Source organism: Saccopteryx leptura, chromosome 1 (genome assembly GCF_036850995.1).
Source record: "Saccopteryx leptura isolate mSacLep1 chromosome 1, mSacLep1_pri_phased_curated, whole genome shotgun sequence".
In the NCBI taxonomy this organism is placed as follows: Eukaryota; Metazoa; Chordata; class Mammalia; order Chiroptera; family Emballonuridae; genus Saccopteryx; species Saccopteryx leptura.
In genome coordinates, this window is record NC_089503.1 from 11,643,090 (window position 1) to 11,663,438 (window position 20,349).

The 20,349-nt window shown below is 44.1% G+C and overlaps 3 protein-coding genes across 3 annotated transcripts in view; all 3 read right to left on the reverse strand.

Moving 5' to 3' along the window:
* Window positions 1-20,349, reverse strand: part of LOC136388562 (secretoglobin family 1D member 2-like) — a 395,093-nt gene that overhangs the window by 319,489 nt on the left and 55,255 nt on the right. The window lies entirely within an intron of this gene.
* The window catches only part of LOC136388559 (mammaglobin-A-like), an 87,076-nt gene that overhangs the window by 22,188 nt on the left and 44,539 nt on the right, over window positions 1-20,349 (reverse strand). The gene's annotated exons all lie outside the window — the stretch shown is intronic.
* Window positions 7,542-12,266, reverse strand: LOC136388558 (secretoglobin family 1D member 2-like). Its single transcript, XM_066360380.1, has 3 exons — window positions 12,175-12,266; window positions 8,784-8,971; window positions 7,542-7,647 (listed from the first exon to the last, which is right to left on the reverse strand). Exons 1-3 carry the CDS (start codon window positions 12,227-12,229, stop codon window positions 7,618-7,620), a joined length of 273 nt encoding a protein of 90 aa, XP_066216477.1. The 5' UTR covers window positions 12,230-12,266; the 3' UTR covers window positions 7,542-7,617.

The window sequence follows — 20,349 nt, forward strand, 5'->3', positions numbered from 1 at the left end:
GTCCCGGGCTGCTTCGGCAGCTTTTTGACCTCGATGAAAAGCAAAGAAGAGCAGGTGTCGAAAATGTTGATTTTTGCCTCTTGGGTATTCCATTTCTAAGCCTCAAAACTAATAAAAAATTAAATAACTCAAAAATACAATTAACATAGTTTTGTAGAGCAGAAAGAGTTTTATCGAATGAATACTTACCCTTTGCCAAACAGCAAACAAATCATTGTAAAATAAAAGAAAATATAAAAACGCTACAAACTTATTCCCCAACCCAATACTTTGTTGAGAATTTTAACATCTAAATTCATCAGCGATATTGGCCTATAATTTTCTTTCTTTGTGTTGTCTTTGCCTGATTTTTGAATCAGAATTATACTCACTTCATAAAAGGAGCTTGGAAGTCTTCCTTCATCTTGAATTTTTTGAAATAGCTTGAGAAGGATAGCAGATAGTTCTTTGAATATTTGGTAGAATTCACTTGTGAAGCCATCAGGCCCAGGACTTTTGTTTGTTGGAAGTTTTTTTATAACTGTTTCCATCTCATTTGTTGTAATCAGTCTGTTTAGGTTTTCTGATTCTTCCAGATTGATTTTTAAAAGATAGTATGTTTCAAGGAATTTGTTTATTTCATCTAGGTTGTCTAATATTTTGGCAACAGTTCTTCATAGTATTTTCTTATAATTCTTTGTATTTCTGCTGTGTCAGCTGTTATTTCTCCACTCTCATTTCTAATTTTATTTATTTGAGTTCTCTTTCTTTTTTTCTTGGTTAGTCTGGTTAAAGGTCCATTGATCTTGTTTACCTTTTCGAAGAACCAGTTCCTGGTTTCATTGATCCTCTATTGTTTCTTTAGCCTCTATTAGCCTCTATGTCATTTATTTCTACTCTGATCTTTATTATTTCCTTCCTTCTACTACATCTGGGCTTTACTTTCTGGGGTTTTTTCTAGTTCTTTTAGATGCAGGGTTAAGTTGTTTATTTGAGCTTTTTCTAGCTTCTTAAGGTATGCCTGTAAAGCTATGAACTTCCCTCTCAGTACTGCTTATGCTGTGTCCCATAAATTTTGAGTTGTTGTATGCTCGTTATCATTCTTTTCTAGGAAATTTTTTAATTTCTTTTTTGATCTCATTGTTAACTTATTCATTATTTAATAACATTCTATTTAGTTTCCAAGTGTTTGAGTATTTTTCAGTTTTTCTATTGTGGTTGATTTCTAGTTTCATGCCATTGTGATCAGAGCAAATGCTTGGTATGATTTCAAGCTTCTTAAATTTGTTGAGACCGCTTTTGTGCTGTAACATGAAGTCTATCCTAGAGAATGTACCCTGAGCATGTGAAAAAAATATATATTCTGCTGCTTTCGGGTGAAAGGTTCTGAAGATATGTATTAAATCCATTTGATCTAGTGTGTCCTTTATGTATGCTGTTTCTTTGTTAATTTTTTTCTTAAGGATCTATCTAGTAATGTTACTGGGGTATTGAAATTTCCTACTACTATAGTATTGCTGTTGGTCTCACCCTTTATATGCATCAAAGTCATCTTTATATATATTAGGTGTTCCTTTATTAGGTGCGTAGATATTTATAATGGTTATATCTTCCTGTTAGATTGCTCCTTTATCATTATGTAGTGTCTTTCTTTATCTCTGACTAAAGCCTTTGTTTTAAAGTCCATTTTGTCTGATATAAGTATTGCTACCCCAGCTTTTCTTTATTTCCATATGCATGAAATTTTTTTTCTATCCTTTTACCTTCAATCTATGTGCATATTTTGTTTTAAGGTGTGTCTCTAGTAGACAGCATATGTATGGGTCCTGTTTTCTTATCCACGCAGCTAGCCTATGTCTTTTCATGAAACAGTTATTCCACTTACATTTAAGATTATTATTGATATGTAGCTGTTCATTGCCATTTTATTCTTTAAAGATGTATTCCTCTTTTTTTATATTCTTTTTCCCCTGTAATCTGTTTACAACAGGCCCCTCAACATTTCCTGCAGCATTGGTTTAACTGTAATGAATTCCTTGAGTTTTTTTCTGCAAAGCTTTCTATTTCTCCTTCAATTTTAAATGATAACCTTGCTGGATAAAGTAGTCTTAGTTGTAGACTCTTGTTTTGCATTTCTTTGAATATTTCTGCCATTCTCTTCTGGCCTCAAGTGTTCTTATTTAGAAGTCTGATGTCATCCTTATGGAGGCTCCTTTGTAGGTGATAGTCATTTTTTCTCTAGCAGCTTTTAATATTTTCTCTTTATCTCTTAGCTTTGGTATTTTAATTATGATGTGTCTCGGTGTAGATTTCTTTCGGTTTCTCTTTAATGGAATTCTCTGTGCTTCTTGAACTTGTGAGAGGTTCTCCTGCATTAATTTAGGGAAGTTTTCAGCTTTGATATAATTGAACAAAGTCTTTATCCCTTGTTTCTTCTCTTCTTCTTCAGGAACTTCTATGATGCGGATGTTATTTCTCTTCATGTTGTCACAGAGCTCTCTTAGAGTTTCCTCAGACCTTTTGAGTCTCTTTTCTTTTTGCTGCTCTGCTTCTGTGCCTTTGTTTATATTGTCCTCTAAAAAGCTGATTCTATCCTCAGCTTCATCCATCCTACTTTTAATTCCTCCATTGTGATTTTTATTTCTGATATGGTATTTGTCATTTCTGACTGATTATTTTTTATTATTTTAATGTCTTTTTTTGTACTTGCTATCTCTTTATTTAGGTGTTCATTATGTCCATCTCTTGTTATTATAAGATCTTTGAGCATCCTAACAATCACTGTTTTAAACTCTGCATCCAGTAATTTGGCTATATCTGACTCATTCGTGTCCTTTTCTGAAGATTTCTCTTGATTCATTTTGGTTGCATTTCTCTGCTTTCCTATGTTGTCTGTGTATAAGAAGGTTGTGGCCACCGGATTTTGTGTCCCCTTATGTGTGGTCTGTCTGCAGGCTGGCCACTCCCTCTGCCACTGCCTCGAGTGTTCAGGTATGGGCATTGCCAGCGCCGACCCACTGCCACTGTTGCTGCAGGTTCTGCCTCTCCTCCACAGGAGGTGGTGTGTTCACGTGCCCAGTTCTACAAGACCCAGCCCCCGCAGGTGGGGCTATATGCCACACCCTGGGCTGCACATCTCAGCACCCTGGGCAGTGCTGCACAACTATGCTCAGCTGCGGGTCTCTGCCTGTTCCCAAACTTTCACCATGCCCCTGTGGGCAGAGTTGTGCTCACACATCAGTCTACAAGCCCTGGCTCCACAAACCATGCAGGGCTGCATGCTGCTGATCAGCCACAGGTATCTGCAGTTCCCCAGCCTTCACCTTTCCCCTGCGGGAGGGATTGAAAGTGGGACCGTTCTTGCTCATCCAGCCCAAAGCCAGGTTTGTCCACTTTTGTGTACCTCTTCTGCCCACACCAGGGGGGACTGAGCTCATACCAGGCCTCATTCTTGGCTGGCCCAGCTTCTGCCACTGCCAACAGGACCGCGCTTCCACAACCCCTGCAGCCCTCTCTCTGGTGAGCACTCAGCAGAGTGGGTGGGGATGCTTCAGCTAAGACCCTAGCACTCAATACTGTATTCCTGATGGCTCCCTCCTTCTAAGTGACTCTGCTTTGAGTGCCACAGGATGATTGTTTGGCTGGTGTCCTACTTCACTTTGCTGGTATTGCTGGTTCCAGGGGAAATATTCACTTTAGATTTGGGGAATGTCTCAGCCCAGGGTGTAGATGGCTGTCCCTCAAAGTGTTTCTTCCTGTGCCTCCTAGAACACACCCTTTTCCTGCTACTCTGGTCCTCTCATCTCTCCCCATCCCCCGGATCCCCAGGTGAATGGTTGTGAAAGAGGTTTTCTGCACAGTCCCTTTCAGAAGAATCCTGGGTCTGAGAAATCTCTTTCTAAAAAAAAGTATCCTGGCTTGTTTTGCAACTAAATACTGTCCATACACCTCTTCTAGTCTCTGGGGCTGCAGGCTGGGGTTTTGTTACTGAGGCCCAAGACCCTCACCTCTCCGCTAAACTCTCATCCCGCCATGCGAGTCTCTCCGGGCTGCCGTTTGCTCCCAGGAGCTGGGCAGCCCTCTCCACATTTCCACTTTTCCTACCAGTCTAAATGTGCCTTCTTCGGTGATCCTTGGTTAAAGAGTCCTCCTAGTTGAGTTCAAAGTTGGTTTTTCCAGATGATGGTTCTTAAAATTAAGTTGTAATCCACTTCGGTCTGGGAAGTGGAAGTTGGTACATCAGTCTACTCCATCGCCATCTTTCTTCCCCTCGAATCCCCAATCTTATACACACCATGCTATCTCCACTTTCCCACAAATGGGATCACTGCATCTCATGGTGTTGATGTGTAAAATTATATCATTTCACCCTTCTCTGCAGCTCATTTACAAACACCTGTGTTATATCCTGTGTGCACTGGGATGCATGCCTTGTCTTTCTTCATCCAGTCCTTTCTGTAGAGCAAATTCTTTCCTACCCTCTGAGAAAAACCTCATGGGAGATAAAACTTCAGCAGATCTGATGCTCTTCTGAGATGTGTTTATGTTCATGCTGAAATGCTAGCTGACTGCCTCAGAATTCTGTTTGTACACAGGTACAGGCTAGACCTCTGAACTTTCCTCTATACCCTATAACAATAGGTCACCTGCCAGGATGGGGAATAAAAGTAGAATCAGTCTGTTCTGATTCTACTTTTATTCCCCATCCTGGCAGGTGACCTAGTGTTTCTTTTTGAAAGAACCTCCTTCCTTTAAGGTGATGTTTTCAAATGTCACAAAATGTGTTCTGATATGGGGAATGAGTGAGCTGTTCTAGTTCATAGTCTTCACTATAGGGATATTTTTTTGATGTATTTCTTTGGTGATTTTCTTTCAGCATGATCTCTCTCATTTAAATTTTTATTAGTTGGAAATCTTGGATTGATGTCTTAACATGCTTATCGTCTCTCTTGTTTCTTCTTTATATTACACACCCAATCTCTCTCTCTCTCTCTCTCTCTCTCTCTCTCTCTCTCTCTTGTACACACACACACACACACACACACACACACACAATTTTTACACTATCTTCCAAATATTTATGGCTTTATCTCAGTGTCATATTAATTATTTCCCAGAGTTTTTGATTTATGTTGAATGTTTATTAACCCTGAGGAAAAACATATTGTAGTAATCTGCTCTTTCTAAAGACCCATGACTTGTCCCACAAGACAGAGTTCTGCCTGGCCCAGAGGACATTGACCTCTTCATAAGACTATGTGTCTCTTAAGAACTTGCATGAATTCTTGTCTCTCTCCATTTTCATGCCCTCAATATGTCAGAAATGATAGTTAGAATCTAAGACACACATGTAATTAAAATAAAAGGAGGAGGAAAGTGTCCATTTTGATGTTGGTAAAGTTTTGATTATCCTCCATTCAAGAATACACTCATTAAAGAATGAAGACATTGAGTCTTATTTTATAGGAGTGGAGAGCCCTTGAAAGTTTGCTCTAAGTGACCATTTGGCAAACCAGTGCCTTGGGCTTGGCATTTCTAAGTTGTCAACGAGAGTAGAAGGGATGCAGAGAAAAGACATTTGAGGGACAGAATCTAGGCAGAGACTGATGACACTTGTCCCAAGGAGAACTGGAACCTCAAAGATAAAAGCAAAAGACTCTGCAGAATCAATTCTTTCTACCGAGTTATACTAATTTATGCATTGGCACATGAGTTTCTAAAGATTTATGATATCTTCAACAGAAAATCTCAGGAGGCACATCTAACAGAAAGTTGACACCACACATGATTTGACATGAGGTGTCATCAATGCAGGGAGAGTGTCTGGGGACTTGAAATACATGCTGAATGACATGTAGACAGGATAACTGAGCACAGCATCTGGGTGACATGGGGACAGAGGGGAGACCGAGACAGGGTCAGACCAGGCCTATGTGTCCCACCAGTGAGGGGCCTTGTCCTCCCCATGTTATTCTAAGCTGTGTTTCTCAGGCTGTGGCAAGAGCTCTGTGACCCTGTTTCTGCTGGGCACAGGCTGTGAATGAACACAGAAGGCGTTCCAGAAAATAGAGACTAATTTAAGTGGACATGTTTCCCCTGTGATCACATTTACTGTAGGGAAAGCTTTGGACACAATAGATAATAGTAGCTAACACTTATTTTTTATTTTCTGAACCATAGTTTGTATAACTATATCCTTTATTATTGGCGAAATGGTGGTCTAGTAATAAGTCCTCTTACTTGAAACAGAAACACATGACCTCTAATATTTCCAAGTTGTAAAAGGGTGTTTGAGGGAGGCCTGTCCATGGAGGGGGATGAACTCAGTGGACTCTTAGGTGTCAGCAGGCAGAGGAGCTGAAGTAGGCTTATAAGACCCCCAAACAGACCCGCACCCTAAACTGGGACATATCATGTGCCCTCCATGGCAATCAGGAGTTTGTAGATGTGTTAAAGTCAGAGATTTTGAGCTAGGGAGATAATCCTGCATTTTCTGGTGACCTCTAAATGCCATCTCACATATTCTATATGAAGGGGACAAGGAGATTTTCAAACAGACAAAAAATTTTGACAATGTCCCCTCATGGGGCAGAGGTAGGAGGGATGTGGGTACCAGAGGACAGCCATCAGCCCTCAGCTGGAGGCACCAGGGATAGATGTTCCCGCAACATTCCAGAGCCAGCATGGCCTCCTGACACTGTGATTTCAGCAGAGGTTACAGATTTTAAGACTTTAGACCTCTGTACCTGGACAAAAGAATTTAACTGAAGCCACTAAGTATGTGGCTGTGTGTCACAGCAGCCACTGGAAACCAACTATGATCTGTGATGTATCCGTCATCTGAGTCAGCTGCCTCATTGGATGGGGCCCATTAGCCTGGATGGGCTCCTGGAAGAGGAGTAGGTGGGGAGACACTGTGCTCATCTGACGTGTACCTCCTGCAGTAAGTGTGGATGGTGTGCATGGAGCTGCCCACATGGGAGATGGACCCCGTGTCCGGGGCTATAGGGAGACCCTGAGGGAGGAAGCGGTACCCGGTGGGGAGGTGAGCAATGCGCATGTGCAGAGTGCAGGGAGTAAGTGACAGTTGAACCCTGTGGATTCACTACAAGTGGAAAAGTGGACAGAGATCATGTCACACGGGGCCATCCAGACATTGACCCCAGGAATGGGGTGAGGACCAAGCAGGGTTTGTGGTGACGACGCGGGCGCAGTAGCAGCGATGCTGCTGGGTAGAAATCATGTGACCGCCGTCAGATTGCAGTCTCCACAGTCCACGCTCCGGAGCAGGACGTTCTCCTGCTTTTACCCTCAACCGCCATACCCTCGGGGCCACGTGACAGGCAGTCTGTGGGGTCATGCAGGATGGCCCTGAGCCCATGTTCCCGCCGGGACCCTTGCACTCAGGCCGCCCTGGTCCCTGGACACTGGTCTCCCTACTTTACTCCTGACACCACCCACAGGCCGCATCATGATGAAACCACCCAACTCAAGCCAGAGACTGTTGGATAAAACAAGACAGGCAGCGAAGTGCAGGAAAGAAATTTATTGAAGCAAGACGTTGAAACCTTCACAATATCCAGGAAAGATCAGGTCATCACTGAATAACAGGGAGCTCGCATGGAAGATATTAAAAACCTATTGGTTACATGCGACCACTACATTTCTCTGAAATAGAAAAAGAAAGAAAAGAAACATCAGTCATGAGCCCCCACAGAAGCCATGTTAACACAGACTGTTGTCCACAACCCAGATGTGGAAGAAACTGCAACCAGCAAAGGGAAGTGGAGGCACCAGGCAGGTAGCCGTGCGTGTGGGGAATTCAATAGTCCTGGTCCAGTCTGCACAGACCGTGCGAGTCAGGATAGAACCATGTCCACACCCCGCAGATAAACCCTGCGTGTCCCCAGAGAAGGGTTAGGTCTCCAGTGGAGCGAGGAGGAGGCTCAGGAGTTGGGCAGAGCAGCCCGGTGTCCTTTCTCTGAGTCCCAGGACGAGGACTTCACTTGTCACTAAACGGGGACATAGGTCTGAGGGACTGGGTCAGGATGAGAGGGGGCGTGGGCCGTTCTCCTTGCAGATGTCTCGCCTCCAGGAATGGACATTCCCCACACGGCACATGGACTTCCCCACACTGAGAATCCAGCTAGTGAGGACATTTGTGTGAAACCTGAATTAATTCCAGGTGCGAACAAGCTGAGAGACACCTTTACATCTGTGTCATCTCTCCATAAGGACCTGATTGAAGGGTTTCAGCTCCACACAGGGCTGCAAAGGACACAGGGAGGGTTACGGCCCCCTGGCCAGGAAACATGGGGTGAGGTACAGGGGTGTCCTCGGCTCTGTGAGAACTGGCAGAATCCCCAGCAGCCGCCCCTCCGTCCTGATAGAGAGTGGGGCCGGCTCTCTCCCTCTCGCTGTGTCCCCTTCTCCCTCCCAGACCTCCCGTGAGAGTCCCAGAGACTGTGCCTCTGGGATAGGGACCCATCCTGCTGGGGGCTAGGGTCTCCGGGCCTGCCCCATCACACCTGTGGGTCTGACTGTCCCTCTCCTCAGGACACTGTGGGGAACCTGGTGCCCAGAGAGATGACCTGAGAAGGACGAACATGCCCAGCACTGTGTGCAGTGTTAGTCTAGCTCAGCAGGTGTCACGTTATCATTGACTTGTGTCCAGAGCCTCTCAGTATGATGTGCACAGAGGGGTTGCTCCCTACCCACCTTGGCCAACCCTGAGCAGCACCCTGACCTCCCCCCAGGCTCTGAAGCTGAGAAGCAGCCTCTATGCAGAGGGAGAAAGAAATTACCAAAGTCTCGATAAACTTCATTCTTTTGTCATCGGGCATTTGATCCACGCAGCCCTTCAACTTTACCACAGCCTGGACTGCTTGTCTAGGTGCATTATATTTCTTAAGATTGGCACGGAAGTTGCTGGGAGTTTCCCAAAAGAAGCGCGCCAGGTCTGAAACAAGTGGTGAACACACTGCTGCATTTGCTAGAGCAAAAGAAAAAGGAATACAATTAATTAAGAAAAGCCACTTTCGGCCCTGGCCGGTTGGCTCAGCGGTAGAGCGGCGGCCTGGCGTGCAGGAGTCCCGGGTTTGATTCCCGGCCAGGGCACACAGGAGAGACGCCCATTTGCTTCTCCACCCTCCCCCTCTCCTTCCTCTCTGTCTCTTTCTTCCCCTCCCACAGCAGCAAGGCTCCATTGGAGCAAGGATGGCCCGGGCGCTGGGGATGGCTCTGTGGCCTCTGCCTCAGGCGCTAGAATGACTCTGGATGCAACAGAGCGACGCCCCAGAGGGGCAAAGCATCGCCCCCTGGTGGGCATACCGGGTGGATCCCGGTTGGGTGCATGCGGGAGTCTGTCTGACAGCCTCTCCGTTTCCAGCTTCAGAAAAATGAAGAAAAAAAAAAGAAAAGCCACTTTCTCCCATGGCTCTTGACCTTAGAGGTAAACTGGAACCCCTGGGGAATATGGTCATGTCTGATAACTGTGCCAAGGACAATGCAATATCCTGGAAGTAATGACTCGCTCAAGATCCCAGAGCTGGCCGCAGAGCTCTGTCTGGAGAGCAGGTTGACTGATCCCTAGTTCATATTTATTCTCTGTAAAGTACACCCGCCACTTTCCAAGATTCTCCTTCTTTTCTGAAATTCACACTCTAGATTTCAAAAATTAAGGTTTCGCTGCCAATACAGTGACACCTTCTTTAGTCCTGATATGGGGGAAAGCAGATGTTAGTAATCAGTCTGTCAATGAGTGGCAGAGTCAGAGCTACTAGAGGTCAGACAGGCATGGCCAACAGTTTTTGCCCCCGGGCCAGATTAGAAAGAAAACTTTTTCATGGGCCGTACTAAATATTAAAATTAAAAAAATGTTCAATATAAAAACAAATCGTTTAAGTAAACAAAATTTTATTATATCATTTGTTTATAAATAAATATAAGTGAAAATAATTTTAATATACAATATTATTTTAATAAAAATGTATTTTAATAAAAATATAATTACATACCATATAAATATTCAATCTATCACAACCAATCGAAACAATATTTAATTAATAGAATGAGCTTGAAGGGGTTATATCACAAATAAAACAATTATTTCATTTTACAAACAGCTTGGACACATTTTCAGTTATCAACTGCAGCTATTGTCTGTGCTACACTGCCACTTGATTCAGCACACTTGACCACAAAAATAACGAATTGTTTGACCTTGGGTGCGCACTGGCAAACTTCGCCTAACAGAATGTGGGTTTCACATCACCGCTAAACGTCAAACAGTTTATATCGAGTACAAACGAGTACGAAAGTTGTAAATCTTTATAATGGAATTTTTTTAGATGACAAAGAAGTATCGCGAATCCATTGGACCAATTATTGGAAGTTAACCCTAGATTAGTCCCACGGCAATTCTTTTCCGCATATCACTATCTTCTTAAATGTCTTGATTTCCAATAACCAAAGATGATTCTGCTTCTGAGTAGCTGAGATTTTGAAGTAGCGGAGAACATTAAAAATTTAATTGCGGGTCACATAAAGTCATTATTAGGGTAGAATCCGGCCTGCGGGCCGTATGTTGGCCATGCCTTGGTCAGAGAAAAAAGACTAAATCTGGAGAGGAGTGAGGAAATCTAGTGTTAAAAGATGTTCCTTTGAAACTAAATTAAACTATAGGATTATGTCATTGAATGAAGACTGCGAAAAAACTTCTGACAAAAGGACTCTATGAGTTTCACACATCTGGAATTATGCACATGTCATGATGGCTCTTGTGTCCTGCACTGATGTACAGAATTCCTTAGAGAAGGTGGGAGGTGGGAACTGGGGCTTACTACCGACCCCACTGGGATTGTGCTGAGACTCAAAGTAACCACGTTCTCTGGTCTAGATTCTCTACACCTCCCCCAAGTCTTTGCAACCACTAGCAGCCCAGAATGTGTCCTCCAGGCTCTGATCTGACCAGATCAGACAGCAGCTATTTGGAGATGGTGAGAGGGTCAGATCAGAGGCCACAGGGCAAAACAGAAAGAGGTTCAGAAAGGCAGATGAAAGAGAATGACTCAAAAGGACTTGGGTCAATGTCAAGGGGTGAAGACACACCAAGTATTCTTCGACAAATGCCTAGAACAAACCCAGAAAAGCAGCAGTTGCCGCCTGAACAATGTCACTGTGTCTCCAAATCCTGGCCGGACGCCTAGAGAATGAGCAGCACGTGTCAATTGGCTGAGGGCTGCCGGTTCTCAGAGCCCACGGGAAGATTGATCAATCAGAGATTCAGACAACACCAGCTCCTCCAAACTGAGAACTCTGCTAAAGCCCTTTCAAGTAGAACACTGTGACTCTGAATCAAGGGGTCCACAATCCATGGACTCAAGTGGCACCTAAATGACCCTGGCATCCTTGGACAGGTGTCTCAGTCATAGCGCACTGGCCTTGCATATGCTTGTCCCAGATTGGATTCATGGTCAGGGCACACAGAAGAAGTGACCATCAGCTTCTCCACCACTCCTCTCCCCCTTCTCTTTTTCTCCCATCCTGCTGCCAGTGGCTTGATTAGTTCGCGGTCAGCCACAGGGCTGACGATAGTCTGAGAGTTAGGCTCAAGTGCTAAAATTAGCGTGGCTGATTTAAGCATCAGCCCCACAGTCAGGTTGTCATGAAAATCCCTGCTGGGGCACTTGCAGGAGTCTGTCTCACTATCTCCCCTCCACTCACTTAAAAAGGAAAAAAAAGACCCAGGGAAGTAGAACGTCAGATGGGACCTGGAGCTGCCCTCTGACACACAGCATCTCACTGCTCTGTCAGAGCCACTCTGGGCGGCAGCTGCGGAAAGCAAGGACAAGAGGGGACTTGGAGAGATTAAGCATTTGTTCAAGGTCACAGCGCTGCTGAGTGGCTGAGCCATGACTCACAACCAAGTTTCATTACATCATGCTGCTCTGACACGTAGACCACAGACAGGGATGAGGCTTCCGATGGAGAACCCTTAAAACGATCCTGCCATGATGTCTGAGAAAGTTCCAAAACATTGGGATTGATACAATGAACCCAGCTGTTGGGCGCTAGTCCATACGTAGTGGGAAAGGTTTGAATTCTGATCCGCTCACCCCCTCCCCCAATAAGTCACCTAGTTGAGAGAAAGTACTTACCCGGGCTGATGGTACTCACATTAGACATGATACTCACCCTCATAGCAGCAAAAGGCCAGAGTGACCAGCAGGACACACAACACTGGCTTCATGGTGGACTTTGCTTTGAGTTCAGCTCTAGAACACTGAGCAATTAGGAGCTGGATTCAGCAGCCTGCAGAGCCTGAGGTTATTTGTACCCAGTGAGCCCTATAGGTCCTGCCCACAAAGGATGTGGCAGGTCACGAGACCTGGCTTCAAGCCCTCTGTCCTAATTGATAAAAGATACCATCCTTTGATGTGACAGAACCAAGTGACTTGGTCAATGATAGATATTGCTGGCACCCCGACATCTCCTTTGCAGCAACACTGAGGTTGGGGTTAGAAATGTCTACTCAGTGACTGACAGGAAGCCCCCGGGATGTGGCTCCTTAATTCCAGGCCGTGTCTGGTTTGCTGATCTCTGTCAGCCTGGTGCCGGGACAGGACGAGGGTCAGCAAGTACCCCTGGGTGTGCAGGACTATGAATTAACAAACTACTCAGGTGGGTTAGGGAGCATCTTTAGTGTGAGATGATGCCTGCTGTGCCAGGGCTCCTTTGGCAGTTGAGGGATAAAGGTCAGAGGGCTGGTGACAATTGTGAAGAAATCAGAGGTGTTCTGTTCCCGAGAGAAAGCACAGAAAAAGGGAAGACTACCTCCCAACTCCTAACTTCTTACTTTATATAACATACTGAAAACTCTCAAGTGACATTTTAAATCAACTCAAGCTGCCTGACCTCTGGTGGTGCAGTGGATAAAGCATAGATTTAGAATGCTGAGGTCACCAGTTCGTAACCCTGGGCTTAGTTGGTCAAGGCACATTTGGGAATTGATGTTTTCTGTCCCCCCTTCCCCCCCCTCTCTCTCTCTCTATACCTTTCTCAAAAATGAAGGAGGGAAAAAACTCAAGCCAACTTCTTACTCTAATGTTTCATAAAATATCAGGAGAGATTTCAAATGAAATCCAACACTATACTGTCCTAATTGACAATTCACATGTCAGGAGGAATAGCACCTTTTAAGTCATCAGGGCCCCAGCAGTACAAGTGCCCACAGGGCCTGTCCTCTGCCTGTCCCCAGCCATGACCAGATGCTCCATGGAAACACGGGAGAGGCATGACCAGTTCTGAGGAAGACATTAGGATGCAGTGGATCACAGAGAAGCATTCTGAAGAGCCACTCAGGAAGGGGACAATTGTGACAATAGGAAAAGTTAGGAGGAGGGGTCCTAAGAGAAGTCTGGGGGAATAGAAGAAACCATCAGCCAGGTGGCCTGTAGGGACCGCAGCCCATGTTACCTTGAAACACAGGAGTGCCTGGTGGAGGAGGGGAGCTTTGTGACTGGGGAGGCAGGAAGGGCTGAGTCAGGAAGGTCCCTATTCTTCTCTGGGAGCCCTGGGGGCGGGTGGTGAGTGGGTGAGACCCAGCTGGACACTGCCCCCCGGGCTTTCCTGCTCTGTTTCCCATCTCAGGTCAATGTCATATGGGCTTTCCACACCCATTAACATGGTTACTTTCCAAAAAAATAGTAACAAGGAGTAAACAAACAGAAAATATTAATAGTGTTGTCAAGGATGCATTTTGGGCGTGGATGTAAATTACTACAGCCACTAAAGAAAAGGCCTGGAGTTCCCTCAAAAAACTAAAACTAGAATTACAGTGTGATGGGTCAAGTTCAGCTCTGCGTATACGTGCAGTGTCTCAAACTCTTACTTGCACACCCATTTATCGCAGCACAATTCACAATAACCAAGAGCTGAAAGCAGCCCAGGTGTCCATGGATGGATGAGTGGGTAAACAGTCAGAGCACACAGATAATGGGATATTGCCCTTTTCCCCACGTTAAGGTAGAAAATTCATCACATGCTGCATCGGGGTAAACGTGGAGGACAGTGCACTACGTGACATAAGCCAGTCACAAGAGGACAGTAATGTGTGATTCTTATAAATGTGGGATCAGAGCAGTCAAATTCATAGAAACAGAAAATAGAATGGTGGTCACAAGGGGTGTGACCAAACAGAAACCATGACACCATGGCAACCGGAACTCTAGCAACAAGAGAAATATACTGAAGGTCACACACTTACTTGAAATGTGTGCACCTTGAAGAATAATATCATAAAAGTTACTCACAGATACAACAAGGGATCTAAAATCACCATGGCCCAACCTCGTTCCTGAAGAAACAGTAGAAAAGGGAAAGAAGTCCTGTGTTCTCAGACTCTCTGCAGTTTCAATCCCCCCCCCCCTTCAGAATCCCAACCGGGCACTTTTACACTTTCTATTGAATCTGAGGTGCTGTTTGGTTCTTTCAAATTTAGAACGTGTTCATTTATTGAGTTGTGAGGAACAGTCCAATTTTAGGACCAGACTACCTGGATTCAAGCTGACCTCTAGAACTTTCTACCTGTATTGCCATTAGCAAGGTGCTGACCCTCTCTGCCTGAATTTCACCATCTATAAACAAGGGTGATATCATAGAGTCCATGTTAGGATAAATATATTAATTCAGGGAAATGCTCAGAACCATATCCGGCAGTAAATGACAGTTATGCAACAATATGAAACTATAAGTAGTAAGTCCAACAGAATAAATCACCTTATCCTTAAGGGCAAATATGAGACTGAATCTCACCGACTCTGCCAGGGAGGGAACTGTTTACCTGGGAGCTAACACCGCCTGCTTCTGAATTGGCTCTGGTTCCATCAGGGCTTCTCTTAGGTAAAATAAGATCATTGCCTTCCAATCACTTAATGTTGTTTGATGATTACATTGACGTGACGGTTCTTGGGACTTTATTATCCTAACTACTGGATATTGGAGCTAAGGGTACAGGAGGGTATTGGGTGAGGACAGGTGTTCCCCATCCCAAGACACAGGGTCTCTGAACTCCTGTCCTCAGCAGGATGCACTGGTGACCCATGTCCTTTGGCTGCTGTTGAAATCCCAGGGCTCCTCTAGCTCAGTCTCTAACTGGCCAGCAGGGGGATGGACACATTTCAGACCTCACCTCTGGATGTGATAACCTCATATAGTTTTACAGTATATATATCATCTGGTGACACTGGTTGTCATGTCCCACCTCCTCATCATAAACATCTTGGTTCCATTTGATAAAGACCGATGGCTACACAACATCTGTCAGACCTATATAACATTGACTCTGCGTGGACAACTTTAGTGTCCAAAATAAAAAATGTAAGCAATATTTTGCAGCACACCCATTTTCCTTACTGAGAGCGGTTTCTGTGTTCTTGCTCTGAATAAAATTAAAAGGACCTAATTAAGTCCTTAAAAGTTATTTTGATCACTTCTTCACTTTAGGCCTAATATTAAGTATAAAATAATTTGGAGTGATAGATCACAATGACATTTTTGGACCATAGTCCAAGAAATATGCTTAATCGATTGACATTGCTACTATGAACTTAATCCTTTCTGCATCTGCACATTCATGTGACAAATATTTTCAGAATTAAGCCCTCGAAGAATAAAATCCATGACTAGACATCCTCATTTTTACACACACACACACACACACAAATAGTATTATCTATGAATGGATTAAATTTTTAAAAAGCCTCATTTAGTTCATTAAGAGAAGAATTTATCGATAATATTTTATTTATACTTCATGCATTTAAGAAGTATATGATTTCAAAGTATGTGTTTGCTCTTTATCCAGAGCTGCAAGATCTCTGATGGTACCCGAGTCACCATGTCCCTCACCTTACAAACTCCATGAGCCATGTTAGTACCTCTTCCCTCACCATTGTGCACTGGTGGGTCATGAAATTTATGCCCTGAGGGTTCGGGGGCACCTGTGAGCTGCTGCACTGGTCCTTCCCACTCTCAGGGACACCTGCCTGCCTCCCCTGGACCCCTGACAGGGCTCTGACCTCCTCCTGCGGGCTTTGAGCTGCAAAGGGAAGCCCTGGGTGGGGAAAGTCCATGGGGCAGCGGAGAGTGTCTCCTTCTCTTGTGCACTATCTCTTACCATAATTAATTGTTCTATAATGTGTTAATCTCTCGTTTGTGTTGTAAATAGGTAAAATAATAATAATAATAATAATAATAATAATAATAATAATAATGGGATAAAATCAGTAATGCTGGGTTTTTGCCCAGATTTCTTACTAGATCCTCATTGTGTGCACTGCGTAACTTGTGCATTTCATAATGCTGGTATTCAGTCCAGGCGCCACTGCAGACACGACCTGGAGGTGGAGGACCCTTCTTTCAAGTGCACATGGGAGTGATATCAGAGAAATGGTGCCGTGAGGAGTGCAACCGACCAATCTCCCCAAAATTTCAACAAGTTCATCAAGCAGAGACAGAAAAATCTATCCTTGGAGCATCTGGAGTTCCACACACTGAAAACGAAGGTATGATCAAGTGAAAAATTGACTAAATATATAATCAACCCTGAAGGAAATAAGATGGAGAAAGGAACACTCTGCCTTCCTCACTAACCTGAGCAAGGGCTGCTTTCACTTGGAACTGAGAATCGGGGGGATTAAGGGTGTGGAGGAAGCTAGGCTGCGGCACAGATGTTCATTAAAGCCAAGGAAAGAGTGTGCCTGTGGTGAATCAGCCCACACGAGCTATTGACCGCGTCGTGAGCAGCAGCTGCCAGCGGCACCCGGGGAGTGCACCAAAGCAAACTTCCCTATGCCCGAGCTTCTCTGGGCAGGTGGGGCACCTCACCCAGCCATTCAAGCTAACAATCAAGCATCAGGGGAGGGGCACGCGGGAAGCTTGCAGTCCTTCCTGGAGCAGACCCTGGGGAATGGGTGCGCAGGCAGCTTGCAGTCCTTCCTGGAGAAGACCCTCGGGGGAGGGGCGCACAGGTAGTCTGTAGTCCTTCTTGGAGCAGATCCTCGGATCCAATCGCTGAAATTAGCTTAACCCACAGTCTGCTCACCTCCCAACTGACTTACGCGGCTCTAACTGACAAGATCTCTCTCAGTTCAGCGATCTAAGATAAGAGGCATGATATTTTTTAGTGCCTCTTGCTAAAGGGGTGGGGGCAACTTCTGATTGGCAGAGCTTTCATACTCAGGGATATACGCTAAAAAGAGGGACTTGGCAGATGTTAAGACCTCTTGTACTGCAGGCAGCGACTAGGACATCTTCTTCCCAGCCAAAAGAGGTTACAAAGTGCACAAAGCCTGGGGAGAGTGGTCCCACAGAGTGCTAGGCGTGCTGAACAGGCCTGGAGGCTCATAGAAAGTCACCTTGAGAACAATTGGCTCCCAGCCCCACCTGATTACGCTGGCGGCTCTGACTGCCAAAGCCTTACCCAGAGCCCTGCATTGAGTGGGGATAGAGTGGGGATTTCCCAGCTCTTTGAGCCTCTTACTCCCCAGGCAGAGGCAGCGGCAACCTCATAGCTGGATCATCAGGCTGCTAATTCAGGAAGGAAAGACTAGGAGAGAGGCTCCGGGAAAACGGACTCTCTCATTGTTGGAGCCTGCAAACGCTAACAAGCCTTGACTACCAACGAGACTGAAGCCTATACATCACCGTGCAAATCTCTACCTAAGTGTGCCACAGGAGCAGAGCATGGGGTACAGAGTCACCGACCAGGAAGAGGGAGAGGAAAGAAAAAGGAAAAAATTAACCTCTCAAAATCAAGAAAAATCCACAGACTTTATAACTTCTTCCACTATTTTTTTGTTTCTTTCCTCTTCTTGTCTTTATTATTTTTTTCTTCCACGTTGGTCCTTTTATTCTCTGCCCATCTTATTCTTTCCTCTTCTTGAACTACACTACCCATAAGTGTTACATTTCCCATTTTATCTCTTTTCTTCTTCCTTACTCTCCATAAGAGTTACACTCCAAAACCCTTAACTCTCTCTCTTTTTGTTTTTTTTCTTTTTTCTTCTTTCCCTTTTCCCCTTTTTCTTTTTTCTCCCTCTCTATTGGTTTCTTCTTTTCTCCTTTTACTTTTCCTCTCATTCAATCCTTAATCACAAACAAATTATTTTATTTGGAACTCAAGTGTGTTTTTTTGTGGCATTTTGAGTGCTTTTTACTTCACTTTTTAACTTATTAGTATTCCTCCCAACCCAGGCTCTCCATTCTATTTAGTTTTTGCTCCACTTAATACAATAGTAATTTTTTTTCCTTTTTTCTGTTTCCTCATCCCTTCATTATATCTCTTAGTCAACCATTACTTACAAGCAAATCATTTTATGCTTGACCCAAATTTTTTCCTTTTTTGCATTTGGTGGATCCCTACCTCCTTTTTTGCCCCTTGAACACTTCCCCCCAACTCAGGCCCTCCATTATAGGCAGTTTTTATTCCTTTAGCATAATATAATTCACATTTCATCACAATATTTTCCTAAGGAGGAGGGGAGAGGAAGGGAAGAGAAGAAAAAAAAGGGGGGGGGATAATAAATTATTATTGTTGTTGTTTTATTTTATATTTTTTTTATTTTTTTTTACTTTTTAATCTTTATTAATTCTCATTAGTGCTATCAACAAGACCACCCTCAGATGCCATTAAGAAAAAGGAAATTGAATATCATGGATACCAAAGATAGAGAAGTAGCACAGATGTGGAAAAATCTATGGAGAAAAAATTTAATATATTGGAAACCTTAGAGCTAAATGACAGAGAATTTAAAATAGAAATCCTAAAAATACTCAGAGATATACAAGAAAACACAGAAAGGCAATTTAGGAAGCTCAGAAAACAACTCAATGAACACAAAGAATATATTACCAAGGAAATTGAAACTATCAGGTCTACCAGAAAGTTCTGTCTGTTTCTATCACAACAAGTTTCGACACATAAGCACATTTGTTTGGCGCATGTGTGCCTCTCTATTTTTATCACTTAATGTACACATACTGATGTAGCAAATTAACTAAAACAAAGTTGATTCACGTTAGTCTTATGTGTGAAGCCATAGCATACCCATGGATACTGATAAAGTTCATCTACGCCACTGTACTTGATATGAATTTCAACAAGGAAGAAATGCTACAGAAGCATGAAGAAATTTATTGAAAGTATTTGGTGAAGGTACAGTTTCTGATAGGACATGCAGAAGATGGTTCGAAAAATTCAAAACAGGTGATTTCGACCTTTCTGATAAGCCACGTTCTGTGCGACTATCTCTGATCAATGACGATGTTGTTAAGACCATGTTGGAGCAAGATCCTTTTCTGTCAACATCAAAGATCGTAGAAAGGCTTAATTCAGCTCAGCAAACCATTTTGGACCATATTTGGAAGATAGGATTGGTGTGGAAATATTCAAGATGGGTGCCACATGAATTAAGTCAGAAGAATTTGGATGATCAATTCATCATATGCACATCTCTACCTGCTTGGAACAAAATCGAGCCCTTCTTGAACCGATGATAACTGGGGATGAAAAGTGGATTACCTACAAAAACATTGTAAGGAAAAGGGCATATTGTGAACCAAAAAAACCTAGCCCTTCCACCTCTAAATCAAATTTAACTCTGAATAAGAGAATGTTGTGTATATGGTGGGACTTTCGAAAACCAATACATTATGAGCTTTTAAAACCAAATGAAGGCCCTGGCCGGTTGGCTCAGTGGTAGAGCGTCGGCCTGGCGTGCAGAAGTCCCGGGTTCGATTCCCGGCCAAGGCACACAGGAGAACCGCCCATTTGCTTCTCTACCCCTCCCCCTCTCCTTCCTCTCTGTCTCTCTCTTCCCCTCCCGCAGCCGAGGCTCCACTGGAGCAAAGATGGCTCAGGCGCTGGGGATGGCTCCTTGGCCTCTGCCCCAGGCACTCGAGTGGCTCTGGTCACGACAGAGTGACACCCCGGAGGGGCAGAGCATCACCGCCTGGTGGGCAGAGCGTCGCCTCTGGTGGGCGTGCCGGGTGGATCCCAGTCGGGCGCATGCAGGAGTCTGTCTGACTGTCTCTCCCCGTTTCCGGCTTCAGAAAAATACAGAAAAAAAAAAAAATCCTATAGTTAAAAAAAAAACAAATGAAAAGCTCAATTCGGAGAAGTATTATCAGCATCTGGATAATTTAAAGACAACAATCCAAGAAAAGAGACCAGCGATGTTTAATAGGAAGAACATCATACTGCATCATGATTATGCCAGGCCACATGCTGCTTTGGGGACTCATAAAAAAATTGCAGAACTAGACTGGGAAATTCTGTCACATCCACCATATTCCCAAGAATTAGCACCC